Below are 24,436 nucleotides of genomic sequence, written 5' to 3'. Positions count from 1 at the left end.
GAAGGGAAAATGGGTGCTGCTCCCAGGATGAACGCGGTGGGATCCAGGATTTCTGACGGCAAGCGAGATGCTGCAAAGTGCCTCCACGTCTCGAGAGGGCCAGCAACTTGCCGCAGTCCCAAGGTGGCAACCTTTCCCTTTTATTTTGCAGTTCTTTGATCGCTTGAAGCTGTTTTGGATGCCGGCGAAACACCAGCCGGATTTCATCTAACTGCGGCACGTGCCCTTGCGAAAGGTTCATTTCTTCACGGCGATCCAGCTGACCTGCCTCGTCCTGCTCTGGACCATCAAGGTGTCCCGTGCCGCCATCATCTTTCCCATGATGGTAAGAGCTGCCACCGCTCGGCAGCGGGGTGTTTGCAGCGTTGGAGTGAGAGGTGGCATCGTCTCTGAGCTCACCGCATCTTCCCTCTTATTCGTGAAGGTTTTGGCTCTCGTATTTGTCTGGAAAGCGATGGATTTCTGCTTCTCAAAGCGAGAGCTCAGCTTTCTGGATGACCTTATGCCAGAAAGGAAGAAGAAGTTGGACGATGCCAGAAATGAAGCCGGAGAAGAAGAGGTAAGGCTTGCTGTGTCCTCGGGGCTGGACATCTCCGTGTGTCTGTGAGATTGCCTGTTTCTCTTACAGCTTGTCTGGAAATGTTGGGGGAAGATCAGCACTCAATCGAAATAGATCCCAATAGCCTGTAACTTTTGTAACCTTTGTTTCCTCAAGTAGCAGTGAGCTGAACGCTTGAATACAGGTGTAATTTTTAAAACGAGTCGTTTTTCACAAAGGTCATTATCATTATGATGATTATTATTAGATGCTGCTGCTGCTGCTGCTGCTGGCAAGACTTGCTCATAATCGTGTTTTGAACACACAGTCCCCCTGCCCCGAAATCTTTGGAGTGAACGGTTTCTCCCCTGCTGCACTAATACCTATAGCTGCCAAGGGGCAGAAGCGGAGGGCAGACTGCTAAGTTTGTGCTGGGCATTCAGCTTATCTCCACTTTGATCAGAGACAGAGAATGTGATTTGTCCCTTTTTTACATCAGGAGTCCAGGAGGGCCATGGAAGCTGCTGCTGCTGCAAGTTCAGTTCAGCTGAACGTGGGGAAGACCAGTGACGTGGATATCCCAAAGCAAAGCAGTGACGGGTAAAGCCCCACCAAGCGCCAGGACCCCCGGCAAGATTAGCTTGAAGGTGTTTGGCAGAGTTTTCTCCACTTGCCTCTTTGTGGGGCATCCCACAGAAACCAGCAGGCAGCTTGGTGGGAAAATCAAATTCGGGGGCAGGGCTGCAGGAGGCGATTGCAGGGCTCTGACCCCAAGCAGAGTGGCTGCAGCACTCGCGTTTGACCCCCAAACCTTGCCTCATCAGTGCCTTTACGGTAGCTGGAGATCCTCATACTTACACGTGAGGAGTTGCAGGCGTGATCTGTACCAGCAGTGGCTTAGGAACCCGGACCGGGGCTAAGCCCCAGCAAGAGCCTTTGCACAGAGCTGTTGCTCTGCAGCTCCCTGGCTTGCCTCCCAAAACTCCTCATCCAGCAAAACCTCCCACACTTATGCGGAGCTTTGATTCTCGGGGCTCCGCTGTTCCTCTTGCTGATGCTAATGCCCTTGGTGGCATCAGTTCCCATAATCACGGATTGCTATGTAAAATATTTATTGCAGGACTGATCCTTCTGAGATTGTTATCCTGGATGAAATGTCACAAATGACCGTATGGAAGGCTCTCACTTTGAAGACAGAAACCCTTTGAATCCAGGGAGGAAGAAGGTAAAGGATTGCACGTGAACGTGACCGTGCTCCTCTGCAAGCGACGGCGCACACCTACGCTTTTCCCACGCTTTGGCCGGCAAGGCTGAGCAAACGGCCTGTCCCTGGGAACAGGCAGGGAGGACCGTGGCATGCAAACCAGCTCCTCTCTGCTGGGGTGGTCCCCCGAACAGGGCAACGTCAGCAGCAGCTGGCAGGTCTTCCACTGATGATGCTCTCCCTCTTTTTCTCTTCCCTTCGCCTTTCCCCACTCCCGCTTTTCACGTTTAGGAATCTTGACTTTGAAGGAGAGGAGTGAGAGCGTGACTCGGGGATGTGCCAACGCAGACAGAGGGAGAAAGCGCTTTGTTTCAGTTGGAGGATTCCCATTAAAGCCATGCAGATGTTTTCAGTTATCCTTGGTGTGCTTCAGGCATTCAGTATCTCTAGACCAGCAAGCTGAGGGGAACGTCACAGTCAAGGGGAGTTTGGTGGTGTTAAGTCTGTGTGCGTACGTGCGTGTGGGGGTGTGGGTTTGTAGTGGTAGAGGGACTGCTACAGCTTTATCATTCAGTGCTCTTCATTTAATACCCAATTCCTCCTCTTTTTTTTTTTCCTCTTTTTTTCAAATGTAAACTGGGAATGTCCAAAATAAATTTTCTGTTATATTTGATGCATTCTCCACTTTCTTCTTGATCATGACTGGGTTTTTGGTCTGGTTTGGGGTCCTGGCTTTAATTCACTCTTATGTCTCTTACTGGTACGAGAGGGATGCCCTCTGTGGCAGGGCAGCATAGAAAGCATCCAAGCAGTTGGCCTAAGGTGAAAGAAAAACATTTGCTCCCTGCGCTCCAGTTTTACCTCTCTTGGTTGGTTTGGTTTGGGGTTTGTTTTTTTTCGCTTTGGCTCTGCCATCAGCCTGGGAGCTGCAAAATGCAGAACTGCCACCTTCTTGTCCCCTGGCTGTAAACTGCATCTAAGGGAGCACTTCAGGTATTTGATTTTGAATACACTGTATGGTCACAGGAGCGGCCAGATGAGACCTGGGGCTCTGTGTCCCTGGGCTGCCCCCTCTGTTGTTCCTCCACTTTCCTTCTGTATTGGATCTGGCTGAGTTGGAGTTCCTTTACCCCACAGCAGCCCTCGTAGTGCTGTGCTCTGTATTGGTAGCTAGAAAGCTGTTGATAACACAGCAGTGTTTTGGCCATGGCAGACAGCCAGAGCACACCCAGACACCCAGACATCCTCCACATGGAGGCCACTTCCCACCCCGGCTGGCCAACGCAACACGCTGCCTGCCTTCTTCAAGGACGTCAGCGGTTTGATGCTGACGAAGCCCATCTTGTTCTTCTGGACATGTTTCAGGAGGAAAGCATCCTTGGCCAGGTTTTCGTCAGAGAGGTGGAATTCCACCCTGGACACAACCCTCCTGGCCAGCTGCCGGTCAGGGACAGAGTAGCTGCAGTCCAAGAGATCAGCCCCCAGAACATCGCTCGCATCGCAGAAGCTCCCGGCAAAGCAGCAGGGACACGGGTGTGACTTGGTGGCCTTTGGGATGTGCAGCACTGCCCAGTCCCAGCCACAGCGGTGCAGATGGCAGAGTCTTGAGGAGCGGGGTGGCTCAGCTGCGCTCTGAAATGAAATGGAGTTTTATGCTTTTAGAAGCGCGCTTGCCTTCACGCCCCCAAGCATCGGTCCCTGCCACAAGTTACGCAGCACATGGCCTTGCACAATCTTGCAGCCAGAGGTGCCTCACGAACAGAGCGCAATCTCTTTGATTACCAGGATACAGGCCAGGAGAGGTCTTTGGCCTCCGGTTCACGGCAGTTGTCCCGACTCCCCCAGGCCACACACTGTTCACACAGCGGGAGCGAGAGGCCTGTGTCCTTGGTACCCTTGGGGTGTCCTTGCTAGTGCCGAATCCTCCAAGCACGAGGAGGGGATGTACTAACCCCATCCCTGGGATCCCGTAGAGCGCAAACAGCCCCAGCGCCCCGACACCGGACGTTGGGCAGAATCCAGTCCTTTCCTGGGAGCACGCGGCGGCGGGTACCGTCTCCTCCGGGGTGTCATGCACCCAGGGAAAGGGCCGCCCCCTCCCAGGGGGATCCAGAGCTGCTGCTTTTCCCAGCAGGAGACTGAAAGACCTGACAGCACTACTGGAGCGAGGGCTGGGGGAAAGCGTGCCACCGAGCGACACCGCGTGACCTTCCTTCCTCGAGGTCCTTTTTCCTATTTCTGCCTCGCTCCGGTCAACGCAGCGAACAGAAGCGCGGGCAACGGTCACAAACGCATTTGCCATCTGGCGCAAGGAGGCTGCGGCTGCAGCTTGGTCCCCGCTTGGCTCGGCTGAATCAACTTGTTGTTCTTCCCCCACCGGAAAAATACTGTTGAAAGCCAAGAGCATTTGCACCCGCAGAGAATCTTGCAGCCCATCTGCAGAGAATTCCCCAAATATTTGGGGCCACCTCTCCCCTTTCACCTCCTAGATGCGAGTCTCCTCCCCGATTTGCAACCCCGTCCCACCGGCACAGCGGCTCGCTCCGTGGGGATCGCCACGGCCACAAGCTCCCCACGCCTCTGGCCCAGAGCTGGGGGATGTCGGCCATCGGTGCCGGCTCGGCGGGTGCCCCTGGACAGTCCCCCCAGCCCAGCACGGCTCCCCCCTCACCCACACAGGTCTGCAGAGGGCTCCATGTGGCTGCCTCTTCGACCCCCGGGTCTTCCGCATCCAGTGGACAACCACCGACCTGCCTCCACCAGCCAGCGCCACGCTCGGCCAAGGCACCGCTTCTCTGCCGGGTGCTGCCCTGTGGGGTGCCGCGGGCTGCGGGGCCCCCCAGGGCCAACCATGATACCTCACACCCTACAAAAATCAGAGGAGTGGGGTGGCCCCAGACCCTCTGGAGCTGCCAGTGTCCATCCCTGGCTACCAGCACAGCGAGGGGCAGCTGGCACAGATCAACATCCCCAGCACGGCCACCCCTGTGGGGGCACCCCTGGGCAGCGATGTCCACACCAGCCCCTGCGCTGCCACCAACAACGAAGCCCTTGGGGACACTGCAGGCAACCTTGCAGTGTCCGAGGAGATGGTCCTGGAAGAGGCCCTAAGGCTCTTCGGTTGCTCCCTGGATGGCATGGGGGTCAGCCAGGATGCTCCCAGCAGGAGCTCCGTGCCCGAGGACGCTGGTGGCACCAGCACAGACGCCCCAGACCGCGACTTCAGCTCGCTCTCGCTGCCTGAGGAGATGCTCACCCCCGACTACTGCATCCCCGAGCTCAGCGACGCCATGCTGAGCTTCAAAATAGTCAATGACGGTGGAATGGAGCCCCAGGAGCCGTGGCAGGATGCGGGGATGGACCTGCCACCGTCCCCACCTGCCACAGCCGGCAAGCGGAGGAAGAGGCAGGCGCAGAGCTCCTTGCCAATGGCACCCAGCAAGCGCAGGGCTCTGGCAGCCAACGTGAGGGTGTGTGTGGGGGTGGGGATTAGACAGGGGTGAGAGGGATGGAGATGGGGGGAGTGGGGGGTGGGAGAGGAGGGGTGGGGTATATGGCTGGGGGGGTGGGCGGGGGGGGCTAGGGAGGGGTCAGACCAGCTTTGATGGGACATTTTCTCTTGGCTTTTCAATTAAAAGCTGTTTCTCCAGAACCGCTCGGTGCCTATGTGGGAGGGGGAGGGAGCACAGGGGGCACCAAGAAATAGCCCCCAAGAGGTGCAAAAGCCCCACTGAGCCCCAAATCCGAGCCAGCAAGCCACAAGGGGAACCCAGCCACCCCCAGGGCCCAGTCACCACCAGCAGGGCAGGCGATGGTGGGGGGGGGACGGGAACGGGAACAACTCCCCTCTCCCCTTCCCCAGGGGAAGCAGCCCTTTGGTGGGGAAGCCAGGACAGACAGGTCCCTGCAGAACTCACGGACACGGCCCCATGCAGAAAGCAGCACAGAGCCCCTGCGACAACGACAGACCTTGGGGGCCGGGGGGGACACGGGCACACACGACAACAAGGGCTGCAAGGCCTTCGTCTTGAACACCACCAGGGTCCCCTCCAGCAGGGACAGGGCTCGGTGCACAGCCCTTCAAAGCCTTAAGACCATCACGGCCTTCCTCGGGTCCCACTGATCTCAGCCCCCAAGAGCCCAGCTTTGCCTCACTGACACAGCAAAATAATGCCAAATCACCCCAAGAATGGTGAGGGAGGGAGCTGCAGGCCAGGCAGGGACCCTCCTCCGCTTGTCTGGCTGCACCTTGGGCAGCCGCAAGACCAGGAAGGGGGGAGAAAAAATCAGAAGGAAAAAAAAAAAAAAATCACTGCACCGGCCAGAAAGTGCCTGAAAACTTCATCCCTCTTCATTGCCCATTTCCCATGCGAGCTCCACAACCTGGGAGCAACGCAGCCAATAGAACCTTCGAGAAGCAGACTCACAGCCTGCTGCAGCTGGCCCTGCTCGAGCAGCCGAGGTGGGCTGGATGATCTCTAGAGGTCTCTTTCAGCATCCATTCTGTGCTGCTGTGACTCTGTCTCTATCATGGTTTAAGCTATAAAAATGAGAGCTATAAAAATGGAACGCTGTGTTAAGAGCACAAGGCTCTGCTAGCAACGACCTTGCTGTGGCTCCTTGCTGTGCTGAGCCCAACCGCGTTTTTAAGAGTAGATTCTTAGTGTGAGCAAAAGTGTGATTATTTTATTTTGTAATTTATGTAAATAAAGTGGGTTTGGTTTGTTTTTTTTTTTAAATAAGACTCTTCCAGAGCTCAGGTCAGGCTGAACCTGAGGGAAAGGGGCAGACCCTCGCAGAGGGCAGAGCCACATCATGATAGGGGGGCCAGCAGGATCAGGGGGCCATGAGACACCCCCTGCTCACGTCCTGCCGGCTCCAGGAAGATGGTTGCACAAAGGACTCGGGGCGCAGCTCCAGGGACAGGGGTTTGGTGACCTGGCTCCAGCGCCTCTGGGGCCAGGGGCTAGGAGCTGTCGGGGGCTTCAGGGCTGTCAGGGGCTTCGGGACTGGGGGCTGCAGCCCTCCGCTTCAGAGGGACGATGCAGACGCTGTTCTTGGCCTCTTTGACTCTCCACCACGAGCCAAGCCTGCAGATGAGAGAGATGGGGGCTACCCTCCGCCGAGCCCTTGGAGGAGCAGGGGGGGGCTGTGCCCCTGGGCAGCACCAGGGAGGGGGGACAGTACCGGTGCTGCTGTCCAAGGCCAGCCACCAGGAAGTCACCGGCTGCAGAGAACTTGAGGCTGTTAACAAAACCCACCTGGAGGGGACAGGGCAGGGTGAGGGGCTCTGGCAGCCTCCTCCTGCCGCCCAGGGAGGGGAGCCCCTGCCCAGAGATGCCCCAAGCCCAGCTCCAATCCCCCACCTCCCCATCCATACCAACGGGATGTCCCAGAGGGGCTCCAGCTTCCGAAATCCCTCACCGCACTTCCAGAGCTTCACGCTGGCGCTGTGGGAGCCTGGGGCAGAGAGAGAAGACTGCCATGCACTCCCACCCAGGTAAGGGAGCAGGACGCCCCCCTCTCCACACCCCCACTCCAAAGCAGCTGCCACACACCTGTAGCCAGGAGGTCCCTGTTGCGCAGGGCGGCCACTGCTGAGATCCAGTATGGCTGCTGCAGGCCCTGGGCATCCTGCATGCCGTGTGCCTGCCGGGCCAGTGCCAGCGGCTTCTTTTTCGTTAGCCCCCACAGGGCTAGGGACCTGCCAGGGAGGGAAGGGGCGAGGGGGCCGAGGGGGGCACCGCCTGCGCACCCCAGGCACCACCCCGGCCCTGTGCTCACCCGTCATCGGCGCCTGACACCATGTGCTCCTCACTGATGAGCTGGATACAATCGATGGAGCCCCTGTGAAGAGAAGGGGCAACTGCCATCAGTTATGAGCATGCTTTGGGATCCTATTTAGGAGACAAGGGCTCACCGGGGCATCAGCATCCCCACAGTGCCGGCAGGCTCCTAGTGATGCTTGGCACCTGCACACCGCTGCCCCAGCCTGACCCCCCTGCCTGCAGCCCCCTCTCCCGCCCCAGACCTACTGGTGCCCGTAAAACACAAGCTGCGACTCCTCCGGGATCTTCCAGAGCCGCACGGTACCGTCCCGGCCCCCTGCCGTCACACAGCACTCCCGGCTCAGGCTGTCCAGCCCCGTGATGACATCCTGGTGCCCGAACCTGGAGAAGGAGATGGCAAAGTGCTGTGGCAAGCAGGGCCCTCTGCTACCACAACTCCCCCGGGCCTGCTGGCTCTTGTGACTTCTGACATCCCCAGGCAGGAGTGGCTGCGCAGCTTGCGGTGCGGGCAGGAGGCAGAGCTGCCCTTCCTGCTGGGGACGTGGAGGGGAGGATGCTGCTGGAGTCAGAGCATTGGTGGCTTTGTAGCTCCCGAGCTCGGCCACGTCAGCCCAAAGCAGCACAGGATCCTTGGACGGTGGGAGGCAGAAAAAGGGATTCGCCCCGGCGTGGCCCCGCAGAGGGGAGGGAAGGCTTCAGTTTCAACTTTGGCTTCAGCTTTGGCGTGGCCTTCTCCTTCCCTCTGTTTCAACAGCCCAGCAGAGCAGCTGGTGCTCTGTGGCAAAGATGAAGCGCGTGGACAGGCGTTGTCCTAGACCACTGGAAAGAGTGGCTGTCCTGCCACTCTCCGGAGGCTGCCGCGTCCTCCTCCAGCTGAGGTGTCTCCTTTCCTGTTAGACCTCAGGAAGAGGAGATACCCCAGCCTGCAGAGCATCCTAGGGCTGGGGCTCCAGCGTTGTCTCTGCCTGAGCAGAGTCCTCGCTGGGGACTGAGTGTGACCTCATCCGTGCCCTCGTCATCTGTAAACTCAGCCGTGGTAGGTTAAACCTCGACTTCAGCCTTCCTCGTCCCAGGATGAGGAGTGTCTGAGTTGCCAGGGAGGAGACCAAGGGGCTGGTGTCTTTGCTTGGGCCTTGAAGGACTGTGGGGACAAAGCAGCAGAGGTGAGGTGACAGCCCCATATCCCTTCCAGGCAGGGCACATTGCACCTCACGATTCCCAGGGCCAGGAGGGAACCAGGGGGCAGATGGCTCAGCTCGAAGCTGCTGGTTAGGAATACGCCCCTCCCGAAACACCCCTCTTCCCACAGATGTGCTGGGAGCAGAGCCCCCCTTGCCCAGGCTGGGGGGGGAGCTCCATGCCAAGGTCCTTCCTCCTCCCCGCTGCCCTCACTCACTCTCTCTGATGTACTTGTGCTCGTTCTCGTGCTCATCCACATCCCGTCCAAGGAGTCCTGGGGGGACACAGCATGTCAGGGACCCACTGGCCATCAGGGACCCACCAGCCAGCCTGTCTGGCCACACAGTTCCCTGGGGAGGGCTGACCCCAGGGTGCAGCATCGGGGAGGGGATGGATGAGCCTCCTGCCAGCCCTACCTGTGCAGGCAGGAGTGGGAGAGAGTGAAGGGGTGCCCCACAGGTCCTGCACTGGGACACAGGGACCCTGGGAGAGAAAGGGACCCTGGGGCTAGGGGCTCACCGATGAACCTGACAGCCTCCAGCCGCAGGGACTCCTGCGGGCTCCGCAGGTAGGTCTGCCTCTTCCACAGGTAGTACGTGGCCCTGCTCCTCTTCCTGGCCAGCTGGAGAGAAGGGTGCAGAGTTGGCACAGAGATGGCCCCCCCGTTGGGCCATCCCTCCACCAAGGACCACCCTTCTTCTCCCCAGCAGGACATTCCCAGCTCTCCGCTCTCCGCATTGGGGTTCGGAGGGAGCAGAGGGCTCCCAGGCAATGCTAGGGTGCCATCCTGGTGGCGGGGTCCCCTTTGGGACCCCGGAGGTGAGGACAGCCTGGAGCAGAGCCTGTTCCAGGAGGGTGCATGCAGCTGTGGGGACACTGCCCTTGGTCCCCTCTGCTGGGCACGGGCAGGGCTTACCCAGGGCAGATCCCAGGGGTGTTCGGGCTATGCTTACCAAGCACTCGCAGATCCTCCATGCCTGCGCCGTCTCGGCCAGTCGCACCAGCTGCCTCCACTTCAGGAACTGGCCAGCGCTGCGGAGGGCTTCCTGGGAGGCCTGGTGAGCAGCACAGATGCTACCACCACCATGGGGGGCACAGGACCCTGTGTCCTCCCTCCTGGTGGGGCTCAGAGCCTGTCCTGGACCATGCAGGGAAGACGCACCAGCTGGGGACTGATGCTGCCAGCAGGTTCAGCACCCCAGGGGAAGAGGAGGGCAGCCACCCTCTCTGGCTGGAAGCCTGTCGGGGCTTCAGCGTTTCAGCTTTGGTGGCCCCAGGCTGCTGCGGAGCCGTAGTCCAGTCTCTGGGGCTGCAGGGACCCATGCCAGGGGCTGTGTGGAGGGAGCTGGGTGGGAAAGGGACCCACCTGCCCATCCACCAGGCAGCAGGAGGAAAAAGGCAGCAGTGGGCAGGGAGGGGGGCTCTGCCTGTTCCTAGGGACTCAACAAGCTAGACCTCACAGTGCAGTGTCAGCATTGCCCTCCCCAAAGGACCAGTCAGGTTGGGAATCCCACCTTGGCCACACTCTCGTCCTGGTCATGCAGGTGAAAGAGCAGCGGCAGCAGGCTGTCCCACACCACCTTCTTCATCTTCTTCTTTTCAGCACCCACCACGAGCCCCATTGCAATTTGGAAGAGATGGATGGAGAGCTCCCGCACCGTGTCCAGCTCCTGGGGGAAGAGGGGAGGAGGACCTCAGCCACAAGCCCATGGCAAGCAAGGGGCTGACATGGAGACAGACATCCCCAAAATGGCTGCAGGCAGCCCTGCTGCAAAAGGCAGCGAGCTGCGGCATGCAGATGGTCTGCCCAGGGAGACTGGGGTCTCCGGGGCTGAGGGCCAGAGAGGGAGGCCCTGCAGAAGGCTGGAGGATGCTGCCAGAGCAGGGTGTGCATTGGTGGGGCTCAGCACGCCTGCTGCCATCCTGCCACCACTGTCCCCCGCTGCGGCAGGGAGGCCGAGCCGGAGTGAGTCCTTGGTGGGGGGTTTGTGACACAGCACGGAGCCACCAAGGGCAGCAATGGGGTCTGGGGACTGCAGGGCAAAGCATCCCCCTGCAGAGCACAGGGGCTGCAGTGGGAGGCGTGAATGGAGGTGCCCAGGAAGGGGGACATGGGGCTCTCCCCCAGCCTTACATTGTTGAAAAGCAGCAGGAGCTTTCCAGCCAGTGCCAGGGCAGTGAGGCTGAGTCTCTTCCCCTCCAGCAGCCAGAGCATGTTGCCAAGCACGGGCAGGGCCGCGGCGCTGGCATCACTGTCATCATCCAGCAGCTGGTCCATAACGTACGGCAGCAGGATAAGGGCTTTCCTTTCCTGTGTGAGACATGCCACCTCCTTTTTGTAAAGGAGCCACCGATCACAGGGGTGAAAACCCTCTCCACGAACACCGGCCTCCCCACTGGGTTCTCTGCAGGCAGTGCAGGTTACGAGGGCAAGGTCCCGGCAGACAGGGCTCACCAGCATGCCCATGGGAAGAGCAGGGCACAGAGGGGGAGGACAGACAGCACTGGCTCCTTGCCAGCCCTTCGGCTGCCCCCTTCTCCACCAGACCCCCCTGGATAGGCTGGTGGGTGACTGGCGCTGCCTGGAAAGCTGCCCAAGCTGCCAGCAGCCCCTGCCATGGCTGCTGTGTTTCACCCTGGGGCTCAACACCTCACGGCCAGGCCCTGCAGACCCCACGCTCAGGCCGGTTGCTCTGCCGCCAGCATCCCTGCTGGGACATGCTGGCAGTGGGAGCCCGTTCCCGTCAGCACTGCTGCTTCTCTCCTTGGCATGGCACAGCCATGGGGCAGAGGGCCGGGGAGGCAGGAGAGCTGGCAGCAGCCAGCACAGCCCACAATGCCCAGGAAAGCCTGAGCTGCCACGTTACCCACTGTTCCACCCTGGGCTGCTGTCCCGGCTGCCCCCTACTCACTGTGTCAGGCCTCTCGGTGAGCCTGAGGATGGCCCTGAGCACCAGGCTGGGCATCCCCAGGCACTGGCTCTGCAGATAAATGGGGAAGATTTCCAGGGCACGGACCAGCTCTTCACTGATGTTGGTAAAGTCCAGCATCTGAAACACAGGCAGTGGGAGCTGGTGAGGTGTGGTGCTGGCTCCAACCATCAGCTCAGGACAAGGACGCAGGGCAAGACCAAGCCCAGACAGAGAGAGGCAGCAGGGATTGCAGAGAGTCCCCGTGCCCCACACCACAGCACATTGCTTGCTCATCTGCTCCTCCATGGTACCAACCAGAGCCCACCCACTGCCCCAGCTTTCCCCACAGTGGTGGGCATGGGAGAACCGAGCATCGGGGGGAGCTTGGAGTGGTGCCATCAGGCTCACCTCAATGAAGAAGACCATAGCGACCATCTGCCAGGTGGGGTCCTCTGTCCGGAGGAGCTCTACCAGATGGCAGAAGATGGCGGAGCGCAGGCGCCTTGGCATCTTCATCATCTCCCTGACGGGGAAGGAGGCACTGTCAGGCCTGAGCCAGGCAGGCACATCTTTTGGGGGTTTGCACCAGCCTGGACATCGCCAGTCTGTACCACTTTCTCCAAGTAATGGGGACCCCACTGCCATCAGCCCCAAGGGAGGGGGTGGCATGGGGTACCCTGTCCCCAAGGAGCAGGGAGAAGGGGCTCTCACCTGGCGATAATGCGCACTCCCATGAGGTGGGTCTGGGAGCTGAGCAGGGTGTCCCAGCCACCCTGCGCCTCGATGGCCAGTACCTGGTTCTCAAAACCCATGCTGCAGAGCAGCACTTTCATGGACTGCACCGCAGACCTGCACAAGGAGAAATGCTTAGCTCCCACCCTGGCTTGGCTCCGGGTGGTTGGCAGGGATGAGAGGAAAGGGATGGAGCACCTGATGGGAGTGAGCTGATCCTGTCGGTGCTCCGTCCAGAAGATGTGCACTTCCTGCAGCGTCAGCTCCGTGGTGAATGACGCTTGGAAAAGCAGCGCCAGGAAAAGCTGGGGGAAAATTGCCTCCACCTGCCAGAGGCAGACAGACTGCAGGAGGATCTCGCTTATCGCCCTGGTTGCCTGCAGAAGACACCCGGACGCTGAGATGTCCCCTCACCCCTGGGGAGGTCAAGCCTTGGGGCGGGCAGGGAAGGGGAGCAGGGGCCCCGGACAGCTGAGATCAGCCCCGGAGGTCAGCAAGGCTTCGTCCAGCAACTCACAGCCAGGGAGAGGATGCGCGGGTTGTCCTTGGTGGAGGTGGAGGTCTTGCGCAGTGACTGGTTCACCAGCAAGCTGAGCAGCTCCCTCAGCACCTTGTCCGCAGCCCGGAGGTCAGACATCATCGCCCTCCACATGGCCCTGGCGACACTGCAGGGACACGGGGCTCTGTCAGCAGGGACACCCCAGAGGATGGCCGGGCTGAAATCCCTCGGGAGGGTCTTGGGGCCCCTCTCCTAGTGTGAGAGGAGCCCCCAAAGGCTGGTGGTCCCCTTACCGGGTGCACGTCGGGGAGCACTGCAGCAGGCTGGCCACCAACTCTCTGGGGTGTTTGCGCACAAGCACCACCAGGGCCCTGTCCAGGCTTTTGCGGGCTACCACCGCCCTGACGGAGGGCCGGCTTCTGTAGATGGCCCACACAACGTTCAGCATCTGGAGGGGAGACACGGGTGGGAGTGGGGATGTCAGCATGGTGAGCGCGGCCATTTCCCCAGCTCCTACTGGGAGCTGCTTCCGTTCCTAGTGCGGTATGCCAGCTCGAGACGGCGTCAGTGCTAGCCAGGCACAGAGCCAGGGGAGGAACAGTCCCCCAGTGGGCTGGAGCATCAGCTGTGCCACCCATGGGCTATTCACCTGCCCCGGCTGGAAGGCACGGTCCGCCACAAGGACATCCACCATGTGGGCAGCCAGCCTGATGCTGTAGGCGCTTGGGTGTCTCAAGCTCTTGATAGCCATGAGGATGATGTCTGCCTGGTCGGAGGACTGGAGGTATTTTGTGAACATCTGCAGGATGAAGGAGAGGAGGGGAGATTTGTTGCCTCACCCAGAGCATCACCCAGAGCATCTTGACTGTGCAGTGAGAGCGGGGCACGGAGCCAGGCTGCGCTGGGGAGGAGACTGATGGTGGGCATCAGGGTCCCGCAGGGGACTGAAGCTCCCTGAGGGCCTTTGCCTAGGGAACAGCGTGAGCCCCTGTCATCCCCACGCATCGGGTGTCCCTTCACTCACACTGAGCCAAAGGCACTTCTTACCAAGAAGATTTTGCGGGTGTGGCTGATTTTCAAAAGCTGCCAGGGCTTCATTGCTTGCCAGTCCTCCTGGAGCTGCAGCTGCTCTGTGCCATGCAGCCAGGGCCACCTGCCTGGGGGGGAGCAAAACCGGGGTGCTTAGAGAGAGGGTGCAGAAGTGGAAGTGCAGTCTGAGAGCATTGGGCAGAAAAGTTGCTGGCAAAGAAAAAGGGCACCAGCAGATACCCAGGGAGGGTCCAGGGCTATTGTGAGCGGGGGCAAGGCAAAATGACTTTTCAGACTGCAGGCAGGCAGGCAGGTTGGATAAGGCTTTCTCTCGTCAAGGAGAGTGGCCCCTGACTGCCCATGCCTGGGGGATCCAGCCCGACACAGCTTGTCTTACTTCTCTGCTGCAGGACAAACGTGTGCAGGTGATAGAGAGCTTCTGCAGCCTCAGGACGCATCCCCTTGTCCTTGCAGGTGCAACAGAGGGTGAGGTGCCCCACCAGCTTCCCCAGCATTACAAACTGATGTGTCTTGGAGCACTGATGCCTGCGGACTGTGGCTTGGGCAAAGCAGGGGCAGACCTGGGGGAAGAGAGGCAGTGTGAGCACAACGGGAGCCCCAGCTGCTCCCAGAGCAGCTAGGCAGCAGCCAAGAGCAGGGCAGGGCTGCCGGACCCAGGTTCCTGCCTGTGCCCGGGGCAGCCCTGCCCTGCCCTGCCCTGCCCTGGGAGAGAGCATCGACAGGACAGGGGCAGGGCAAAGACCCCTGCTCCCGACCTGCTGGCTGGGTGCCCAGCTTCCCTGGGAGGTGCCGGGGCTCAGGGGCACAGGGACAGGGCACTGGGGCTGCCCAGACCAGGAGCTCGGTACCTGCGGCAGGGAGTAGGTGGTGATGAAGTTCACCAGCCTGGCGATCCGTGCCATGGCCCTCTCCTGCACCAATGCCAGCTGGGAATCGGTGAAGGGCAGCAGCAGCTGGGAGGAGAAAAGCTGCTGGTGTGCCAGGGAGGTGGCATGGCACAGCATGGCACAGCCAGGCTTGCTCTGGGGCAGTGCCTGGGATGGGGCATGTGTCCTTCTTGCCCCTCACAGCAACCTGCTGCGGGCAGGCAGGTCACTGCATCCCGCTTCTGCTGCTGCCTCTGCTGCCTTCCATTCACTCCCCACCAAAAAACATCCCTCTGCCTCCCACCCAAGGACTCCAAGGCTTTGGGGTGACCACCTCACTGGGGACCTGTGGTGGGGGCTCTGGGATATGGCCCATGGTGAAGCTGGAGGGGGAAAGCCCCAGGGCTGGGCTCCCCTTGCCAGACAGGCAGGTCCATCTGGGAGGCAGTGTTGGGGAGGACGGGCAGCGGGCAAGGCTGCAGAGGTGGCGTGGGCTGGGGCAGGAGAAGGGGCTCTGGCGGGAGCCAGGAGGCAGGGGGGTGGGGGGGGGCATGGCTGGTAAGGAGAGACTTTCCCTGCCCCCCTCCTTGCACCAGGTGCTGGGGGTGGGCACCGCTCAAGCCAGGGGTCACTGCCCATGGGGACCCTGTGCCAAGGTCAGACCTCCAAGATGTTCTGCAGCTCCACGATGCCAAGGGTGCCGGCACTGCGTACCAGCACCTGCAGCATGCTGTCCATCGTGGCCAGGGTCTGTGAGGGGGACAGAGTCTTGGGGGCAGCCCTGGAAGCCTGGCAGGGGACGGCCATGGCCCTGCGGTGCCCAGGAAGGGGCCTTGCAGCCAGGGAACTCCCCATGGTTCACCCCCTGGCACACCTTGGAGCAGAGTGAAGCATCAGGGCCCTGAGTGTCCTCCTGAGGAGGCAGGTGGAAGATGTTGCAGAAGCAGGCATACAGGAGGCTGTTCTTCTTCTCCTGCAGAAGCAGCCCCGCTCTGCTGCGGGGACAGAGGAGGAGGCAGACCCTGGGCTTAGAGACCTGAGCTGAGCCCCATGCCATGGGGGACCCCTCAACCCTCCATCACACTGGCACTTGCCTTTGCGGGGAAAACCCTGTGGCACCCCCTGCACTGTTCTCTGCCTCCCTCTCAGACCCAGGACTGGGGATGCCCCCCACCTGGGACCGGTGCCATCGGGGCCACCAAGCTGGGGGCTGGGGCAGGTACCTCATGGAGATGATGGCCAGCATGGCTTGCTGCTGCACCATAATGCCCTGGGGGCCAGCGGGCTCCTCTTGCAGCAGCACCTGGGGAGCACAGCAGCGTGGGACAGCTCAGGATGGGGCAGTTTCCTTCGCCCAGCAAGAGCCTGTGGGGCTGGCAGAGCCCAGGTGCCCCCATCCTGGCACCCCCTCCCCACCCAGCACCCAGTGGTCCCAAGCCCCATGGCTGGAAGGGCTGTGCCCGTCACAGAGCCACAGGCTGGCCAAGGGACCTGCAAACATCCAGCCAGGCCGCCCAGGTGGCTTTGGAGCATCTCCAAGGATGGAGACCTGGAGCAGTGCTCATCCGCAACCCCCCTGCCTGGCCAAGCTCTCATCTGCCCCCGGGGCTGTGTCGCTGCCTGCTGCCCCTGCCCCTGCCCCTGCCTCAGCCTGACTGGCCGTCCCCTCACCTCGATGGTCTCCACCACCTCCGGCTGGCAGAAGTAAAGCATGTCCCACACAGCGGAGTCCACGCTGGTGGTGCTGCAGACGGTGCAGATGGAGGCCAGAAACCTCAGCTTCTGGGCCTCTTGCTGCCAGCCAGGGAGGAGACAGACAGACAGACAGTGTCAGGGGGGAGAGACAGCCAGGTGGGGGGCCCAGCACAGCCCCCAGCACCTTTTGAGCACGGGACAGGGGCCGAAAGACAGGCTGGGAGACACGGGCACAGCCTCATAGAAGTGGCCACGGATACCTTTGGTCTGCTCCTGAGGAAGGCTCGAATGATGTCCAGGGTATTGTCTTCCTCCCTGGGCAAAGCCAAGGCAGAGCAGCACAGATCTGGCCAAGAGAGAGCAGGAAGGGCTGGGGGGCAAGCAGCAGGGAAAACCCGAGCCCTCTGCCCAGCTCCCAGGGATGCCACAAGCCCTTGCTCAAGGCTGGGACACCGGTGTCCCCTGTGTGCCCCAGGAGAGAGGGTGTGATGCTGGAGGGCAGCACAGGGAGGGGGCCCTGCTGTGGTCTGGTAAGGGATGCGCTGGCACCAGGGCACAGGGAGAGTCCCTGTCCCAGGAACGCCAGAACAGAGCTCCCTTCCCGGCCACTGCGCTGTGGGAGCTCCGATGCCAGCCTGGCTGGGGGATGTGAGCCTGGCCCAGGACAAGGCAGGGCAGGCTGGGGAGCCCCCTGCTCCACAGCACCCGCACACTCACCTGCCCGCAGCAGCTGGACCTCGGACATCTCATGGGGCTTTGGCCTGGATCTGGGAGCCGGGGCAGCTCCAGCCTTCTCCACCCAGGCCTGCCTAACGTGGCCAGGGGGTCTCTCCGCCATCCTGCAGGAGGGAGGGAGGAAAGGGGTGAGGAGGACCCCCTGCCACCCCAGGGGTGGTGGGGGCAGAGGTGGCTGTGCTCAGGGGCTCCTCGCTCCCATCCTGTCCCAACACTGTCCTCCCAGACACTGCGGGAGCAGGGCTGGCTGCCACAGGGTGTCGCAAAGTACCCCAATGTCACTCCCCTAAGCCCCCTGATCCCCCTCCCCAGAAGCCCTCTGGCTGCCCCGGAGCACATGGACCCCTCCTCGCCCTGGGGGGACGGGACTGGCTCCCTCTTCCTCCTCCTCCCGCTATGGGGCTGGGGTTTGTCTGTATGGGGGCATCCCCCTTGTCGCAGACACCCCTCTGTCCTCTGTCCCTTCCCTCCCAGGGCCTGGTGCCACCCCCACCTATGGCCAGGCCGAGCCGGGGAGCAGCCCCCAGCCCCTCAGGCACGCCGAGGCTCTTCCCTCGTCCTCAGGAGGCGCAGGACAAGGCCCGCCGGGCTCCCCTCGCTCAAAGGCAGGTGGGCACACCGGGACACCAGAGGCCTTCCTGTGCGCTCAGCCACAGCGATCTGCGACCGTTGGGGTCTGCTGGCTTGCCCTGGTTACGGCTGCCGCGGCAGGCGGCAGGGTTCCATCGGCCGTTCGCTGGCACGAGGGAGGGGGGGAGTCCCCCCTCCCCCCCTCCCCGGGGCCTACGCCCCCGCTGGGCTCAGCCCGGGCCTGCTGGGTCGTCTGAGCGGGCGCGGGGGCCCGGGCCGGGGTGCTGGGGGACGCGCTACGCCCGGGGTGGTGGGGCCGGGAGCGAGGTGGCGTGGGCACAGAGGGGTCGGTGCGTGGGGACGGGCGGGAGGTGAGGCGAGAGGCCGGTGGGCAGCGGGAGGCTGCGGGTCGGGCCGTTGCGGCGAGCTCGGCCCAGCAGCGGGGAGCAAGGCGGACGGCAGCGGCGGCGGGGCCGGCAGGTGGGTACGGGCGGGAAGGGGACGGGAACGGGGGAGCGGGGGAAGAAGGAAGGAAGGAAGGAAGGAAGGAAGGAAGGAAGGAAGGAAGGAAGGAAGGAAGGGGGAAAGGGGAGGGGGAGAGGGGTCTGGTGATGGGTCAGGGATGGGGTCGATGAGGGGGTCAGGGATGGGGTCGATGAGGGGGTCAGGGATGGGGTCAGGGATGGGTCAGGGATGGTCAGTGAGGGGCTGGGGGCCACTTGTCTGGGAGGTCCAGCCGTGGGGTGGGCGCAGTGATCAGCTGGGTGGTGCCGTTCAGGTTTGTGCAGCCTGTGCGGGTGTAGCGTGGTTTGGAGTGATGGGGGGGTGCAGGCAGGGTGGGCTGCGCTGTGCAGGGGTGCAGTCTGTTTTGGGTGCTGGGGGAGGTGCCCTGGACAGACGTGTCTTTCATGCTGGGGAAGCAGAACCAGGCGCTGGTGAGCCGGTGCAGCGGTTCCTCCTGCGCAACATTCTTAGGAAAACTCTCCTTTTTCTTTCCTTTTCCTTGCTCCTTCGCTTCCAGATCTCCGTGGTCGCAGTTTGTGCTGCCTCACCTCCAGCACAGCGTGCAGAATGAAACGACGGTCACAGAATTCGTCCTCCTGGGGTTCTGCAGCACCCCAGCCCTGCAGCGCTGCCTCTTTGGCCTTTTCTCTGCCCTCTGCTCTGCCACTCTGATGGGAAACGCACTTGTCTTTCTGCTTATCTGCCTGGACTACTGCCTCCCCATGTACTTCTTCCTCTGCCACCTCTCCATCGCGGACATCTGCTACGCCTCCAGCAATGTCCCCCGTATGCTAAGGAGCCTCCTTGGACAAGGCAGAACCCCCTCCTTTGCTGGGTGTGGGGCACAGAGCCATCTTTATTTAATCTTTGCACTTACGGCGTGCGTGCTGCTGGCCATCATGTCTCACGTTCGCTATGTGGCAATCTGCCGTCCCCTGTGCTATGCCCTCATCGTGATCTGGAGGCTGCGCCTCACCCTTGCCACGGTTTTGTGGGCTTTGGTGTTTGTATTTGGTACACTGCAAGCCTCTCTGGCTTTACACCTGCCTTTCTGTGGCCCCTGCGAGGTTGTCCACTTCTCCTGTGAAATTCTTGCTGTCTCAAAGCTGGCCTGCCCTGCCGCTCCTGCCAATAAAGTCCTGATCTTTGCTGTTTGTGTGTGCTTCTTCCTCTTCCCTTTAGCCCTAATCCCGATTTGCTCCCTGGACAGCCTGGCCACCGATCTGCGCATCCGCTCTGTGCCAGGATGGCACGAAACCACCTCCACCTGTGGCTCCCACCCGACCGTGGTGGGTGTCTTTTATGGAAACGCCATCTTCGTGTACGCGGGGCCCGGGAGCGGTAACTCCTCTGGGAGGGAGAAAGTTCTTTCCCTTTTCTACAGTCTCGTCAGCCCCAGTTTGAACCCCGTCATTGACAGTCGGAGGAACAAGCAGGTGAAGGAAGCCTTGCTGAAGCTTCAGAGAAGGAAGAGGGTCTTTCATTCCGTCTAGCTGGCGCTCTAGGCTTTCACCTGTCTCCTGTCTTTCTGCTCTTTCTTCTTGAGCTCTTGCAGTATTTCTCACGGAATGTTAAGTGGTTAAAAGTGTCCTCGTTTCAGCTTGGATAGAGTTAACTGTCTTCCTAGTAGCTGGTACAGTGCTATGTTTTGAGTTCAGTATGCAAAGAACCTTGATAACACTGATGTTTGCAGTTGTTGCCGAGGAGTGTTTAGACTAAAGTCAAGGATTTTTCAGCTTCTCATGCCCAGCCAGCGAGAAAGCTGGAGTTGGCACAGGACACAGCCAGGGCACCTGACCCAAACTGGCCAACAGGGTATTCCATACCATGCGACATCCCATCTAGTATAGGAACTGGGGAGTGGGGGGGAAATCGCTGCTCGGGGACTAGCTGGGTGTGAATGGTGGGTGGTGAGCGATTGCACTGCGCATCATTTGTACATTCCGATCCTTTTATTATTGCTGTTGTCATTTTATTAGTATTATCATTATTAGTTTCTTCCTTTCTGTTCTATTAAACCGTGCTTATCTCAACCCACGAGTTTTACTTCTTTTTCCGGATTTTCTCCCCCATCCCACTGGGTGGGGGGGGAGTGAGTGAGCGGCTGGGTGGTGCTTAGTTGCTGGCTGGGGTTAAACCACGACAGAGACAGAGTCACAGCAGCACAGAATGGATGCTGAAAGAGACCTCTAGAGATCATCCAGCCCACCTCGGCTGCTCGAGCAGGGCCAGCTGCAGCAGGCTGTGAGTCTGCTTCTCGAAGGTTCTATTGGCTGCGTTGCTCCCAGGTTGTGGAGCTCGCATGGGAAATGGGCAATGAAGAGGGATGAAGTTTCCAGGCACTTTCTGGCCGGTGCAGTGATTTTTATTTTTTTTTTCCTTCTGACTTTTTTTGTCCCCGCTTCCTGGTCTTGCGGCTGCCCAAGGCGCAGCCAGACAAGTGGAGGAGGGTCCCTGCCTGGCCTGCAGCTCCCTCCCTCGCCATTCTTGGGGTGATTTGGGGTTATTTTGCTGTGTCAGTGAGGCAAAGCTGGGCTTTCCGCGGCTGAGTGCAGTGGGACCCAAGGAAGGCCGTGATGGTCTTGAGGCTTTGAAGGGCTGTGCACCGAGCCCTGTCCCCGCTGGAGGGGACACTGGTGGTGTTCAAGACGAAGGCCTTGCAGGCCTTGTTGTCGTGTGTACCTGTGTCCCCCCCGGCCCCCAAGGTCTGTCGTTGTCGCAGGGGCTCTGTGCTGCTTTCTGCATGGGGCCGTGTCCGTGAGTCCTGCAGGGACCTGTCTGTCCTGGCTTCCCCACCAAAGGGCTGCTTCCCCTGGGGAAGGGGACAGGGGAGTTGTTCCCGTTCCCGTCCCCCCCCACCATCGCCTGCCCCGCTGGTGGTGACTGGGCCCTGGGGGTGGCTGGGTTCCCCTCGTGGCTTGCTGGCTCGGATTTGGGGCTCAGTGGGGCTTTTGCACCTCTTGGGGGCTGTTTCTTGGTGCCCCCTGTGCTCCCTCCCCCTCCCACATAGGCACCGAGCGGTTCTGGAGAAACAGCTTTTAATTGAAAAGCCAAGAGAAAATGTCCCATCAAAGCTGGTCTGACCCCTCCCTAGCCCCCCCCGCCCACCCCCCCTGCCATATACCCCACCCCTCCTCTCCCACCCCCCACTCCCCCCATCTCCATCCCTCTCACCCCTGTCTAATCCCCACCCCCCCCTCACACCCTCATGTTGGCTGCCAGAGCCCTGCGCTTGCTGGGTGCCATTGGCAAGGAGCTCTGCGCCTGCCTCTTCCTCCGCTTGCCGGCCGTGGCAGGTGGGGACGGTGGCAGGTCCATCCCCGCATCCTGCCACGGCTCCTGGGGCTCCATCCCACCGTCGTTGACTATTTTGAGGCTCAGCATGGCGTCGCTGAGCTCGGGGATGCAGTAGTCGGGGGTGAGCATCTCCTCAGGCAGCGAGAGCGAGCTGAAGTCGCAGTCGGGGGTGTCTGTGCTGGTGCCACCAGCGTCCCCAGGCATGGGGCTGCTGCTGGGAGCATGCTGGCTGATTGCCAGCCCGCCCAGGGAGCAATCAAAGAGCATTAGGGCCTCTTGGAGAGCCACTTTCTCAGCCACGGCAAGGGCATCTCCAAGGGCTTGGCTGGGGGGGACGTCGCCGCCGGGGGGTGCCCCCACAGGGGTGGCCGTGCTGGGGATGTTGATCTGTGCCAGCTGCCCCTCGCTGTGCTGGTAGCCAGGGATGGACACTGGCAGCTCCAGAGGGTCTGGGGCCACCCCACTCCTCTGGTTTTTGTAGGGTGCGAGGTATCGTGGTTGGCCCTGGGGGGTCCCTGGGGCTGCCCAGGCCAGGGGGGCCCCGCAGCCCCCGGAACTCCACAGGGCAGCACCCGGCAGAGAAGCGGAGCCTTGGCCGAGCGTGGCGGTGGCCGGTGGAGGCAGGTTGGTGGTTGTCCACGGGATGCGGAAGACCCGGGGGTCGAAGAGGCAGCCACATGGAGCCTTCTGCAGACCTGTGTGGGTGAGGGGGAGCCATGCTGGGCCAGGGGGACTGTCCAGGGGCACCCGCCGAGCCGGCCCCGATGGCTGACATCCCCCAGCTCTGGGCCAGGGGCGTGGGGAGCTTGTGGCCGGGGCGATCCCCACGGGGTGAACTGCTGTGCCGGTGGGACAGGGTTGCAAATCGGGGAGGAGACTGGCATCTAGGAGGTGAAAGGGGAGAGGTGGCCCCAAATATTTGGGGAATTCTCTGCAGATGGTCTTTACTGGGCACGCGCCGCCCGGGCAAGGGCAAGGATGCTCACCGGGGCTTGCTGAACCCCCATGCGAAAAGTGCCGGGGGAATGGGTGTGATGGGGATGGCGAAGGTGCCAGAGCAGACTGGGGTGCCATACCTGCTGGTGGTGCCTGGGGGGCCCGGGGTGCCCGGGCTGCAGGGAAGGGCTGCTCCCGCGTGGGCAGGCGGCACGGGTTGGCTGAGCCTAAGAGAATGAGACAGGAGCGATGGCCAGCGGTCACCTCTGCTCTTGCCCCCCAAGAGCGTCCCTGGGCTGCAGGGGTTGGGGTCGGTCCCTACCTTGAGGGTAGAAGGTTTTGGGGAGCACGAATGGCTGGAAAAGCTGGGGCGCCGGGGGGCCCCAGGGCCCAGGCAGTGGGAGCTGCGTTGGTGGCCGCGCCATGGTCCCTTCTGGCTGTTGGCTGCCAAAGACTCTTTGGCGTCTCCCCGGAAGGAATGCGGGGGCTCCCTGTGTTCCGCCCCACCCCAAGAGCCTCCCCAGCTCCTCCTGGGGAGGGAAAGGGTTAAGGGAGGCTGGGGTGCCCCCGGGGCCTACAGGCGGCTCTCAGGGTCTGCGGGTGCAAATGCTCTTGGCTTTCAACAGTATTTTTCCGGTGGGGGAAGAAGAACAAGTTGATTCAGCCGAGCCGAGTGGGCACCAAGCTGCAGCCGCAGCCTCCTTGCGCCAGATGGCAAATGCGTTTGTGACCGTTGCCCGCGCTTCTGTTTCACTGCGTTGACCGGAGCGAGGCAGAAATAGGAAAAAGGACCTCGAGGGCGCGAAGGAAGGTCACGCGGTGTCGCTCGGTGGCACGCTTTCCCCCAGCCCTCGCTCCAGTAGTGCTGTCAGGTCTTTCAGTCTCCTGCTGGGAAAAGCAGCAGCTCTGGATCCCCCTGGGAGGGGGCGGCCCTTTCCCTGGGTGCGTGACACCCCGGAGGAGACAGTACCCGCCGCCGCGTGCTCCCAGAAAAGGACTGGATTCTGCCCAACGTCCGGTGTCGGGGCGCTGGGGCTGTTTGCGCTCTACGGGATCCCAGGGATGGGGTTAGTACATCCCCTCCTCGTGCTTGGAGGATTCGGCGCTAGCAAGGACACCCCAAGGGTACCAAGGACACAGGCCTCTCGCTCCCGCTGTGTGAACAGTGTGTGGCCTGGGGGAGTCGGATCAACTGCCGTGAACCGGAGGCCAAAGATCTCTCCTGGCCTGTATCCTGGTAATCAAAGAGATTGCGCTCTGTTCGTGAGGCACCTCTGGCTGCAAGATTGTGCAAGGCCATCTGCTGCGTAACTTGTGGCAGGGACCGATGCTTGGGGGCGTGAAGGCAAGCGCGCTTCTAAAAGCATAAAACTCCATTTCATTTCAGAGCGCAGCTGAGCCACCCCGCTCCTCAAGACTCTGCCATCTGCACCGCTGTGGCTGGGACCGGGCAGTGCTGCACATCCCAAAGGCCACCAAGTCACACCCGTGTCCCTGCTGCTTTGCCGGGAGCTTCTGCGATGCGAGCGATGTTCTGGGGGCTGATCTCTTGGACTGCAGCTACTCTGTCCCTGACCGGCAGCTGGCTAGGAGGGTTGTGTCCCAGGTGGAATTCCACCTCTCTGACGAGAACCTGGCCAAGGATGCTTTCCTCCTGAAACATGTCCAGAAGAACAAGATGGGCTTCGTCAGCATCAAACCGCTGACGTCCTTGAAGAAGGTAGGCAGCCCGTTGCGTTGGCCAGCCGGGGTGGGAAGTGGCCTCCACGTGGAGGATGCCTGGGTGTCTGGGTGTGCTCTGGCTGTCTGCGGTGAGGTGTACGGGGAGGTCCAGGCTCTGCTCAGGCTGCCTGTGTCCCGGCAAAGCGTTGGTGGTGCAGAGCTGGGTCCTGCTCTCTGCCTTCAATGTGCTGCAGCAGTTCTCCACCCA

General features: G+C 61.2%; 1 protein-coding gene across 1 annotated transcript in view; it reads left to right on the top strand.

Moving 5' to 3' along the window:
* Window positions 1–305: 305 nt before the first annotated feature.
* LOC126037147 (electroneutral sodium bicarbonate exchanger 1-like) overlaps window positions 306–24,436 on the top strand; it is a 111,113-nt gene continuing 86,982 nt past the window's right edge. The window contains exons 1-3 of the mRNA XM_049797420.1: window positions 306–325; window positions 425–559; window positions 1,038–1,138. Coding sequence (XP_049653377.1) covers window positions 320–325; window positions 425–559; window positions 1,038–1,138 — 242 coding nt within the window. The 5' untranslated portion in view covers window positions 306–319. The remainder of the gene's footprint in view (window positions 326–424; window positions 560–1,037; window positions 1,139–24,436) is intronic.

Source organism: Accipiter gentilis, unplaced genomic scaffold (genome assembly GCF_929443795.1).
Source record: "Accipiter gentilis unplaced genomic scaffold, bAccGen1.1, whole genome shotgun sequence".
In the NCBI taxonomy this organism is placed as follows: domain Eukaryota; kingdom Metazoa; phylum Chordata; class Aves; order Accipitriformes; family Accipitridae; genus Astur; species Astur gentilis.
This window is presented reverse-complemented; position numbering and strand designations above follow the sequence as displayed.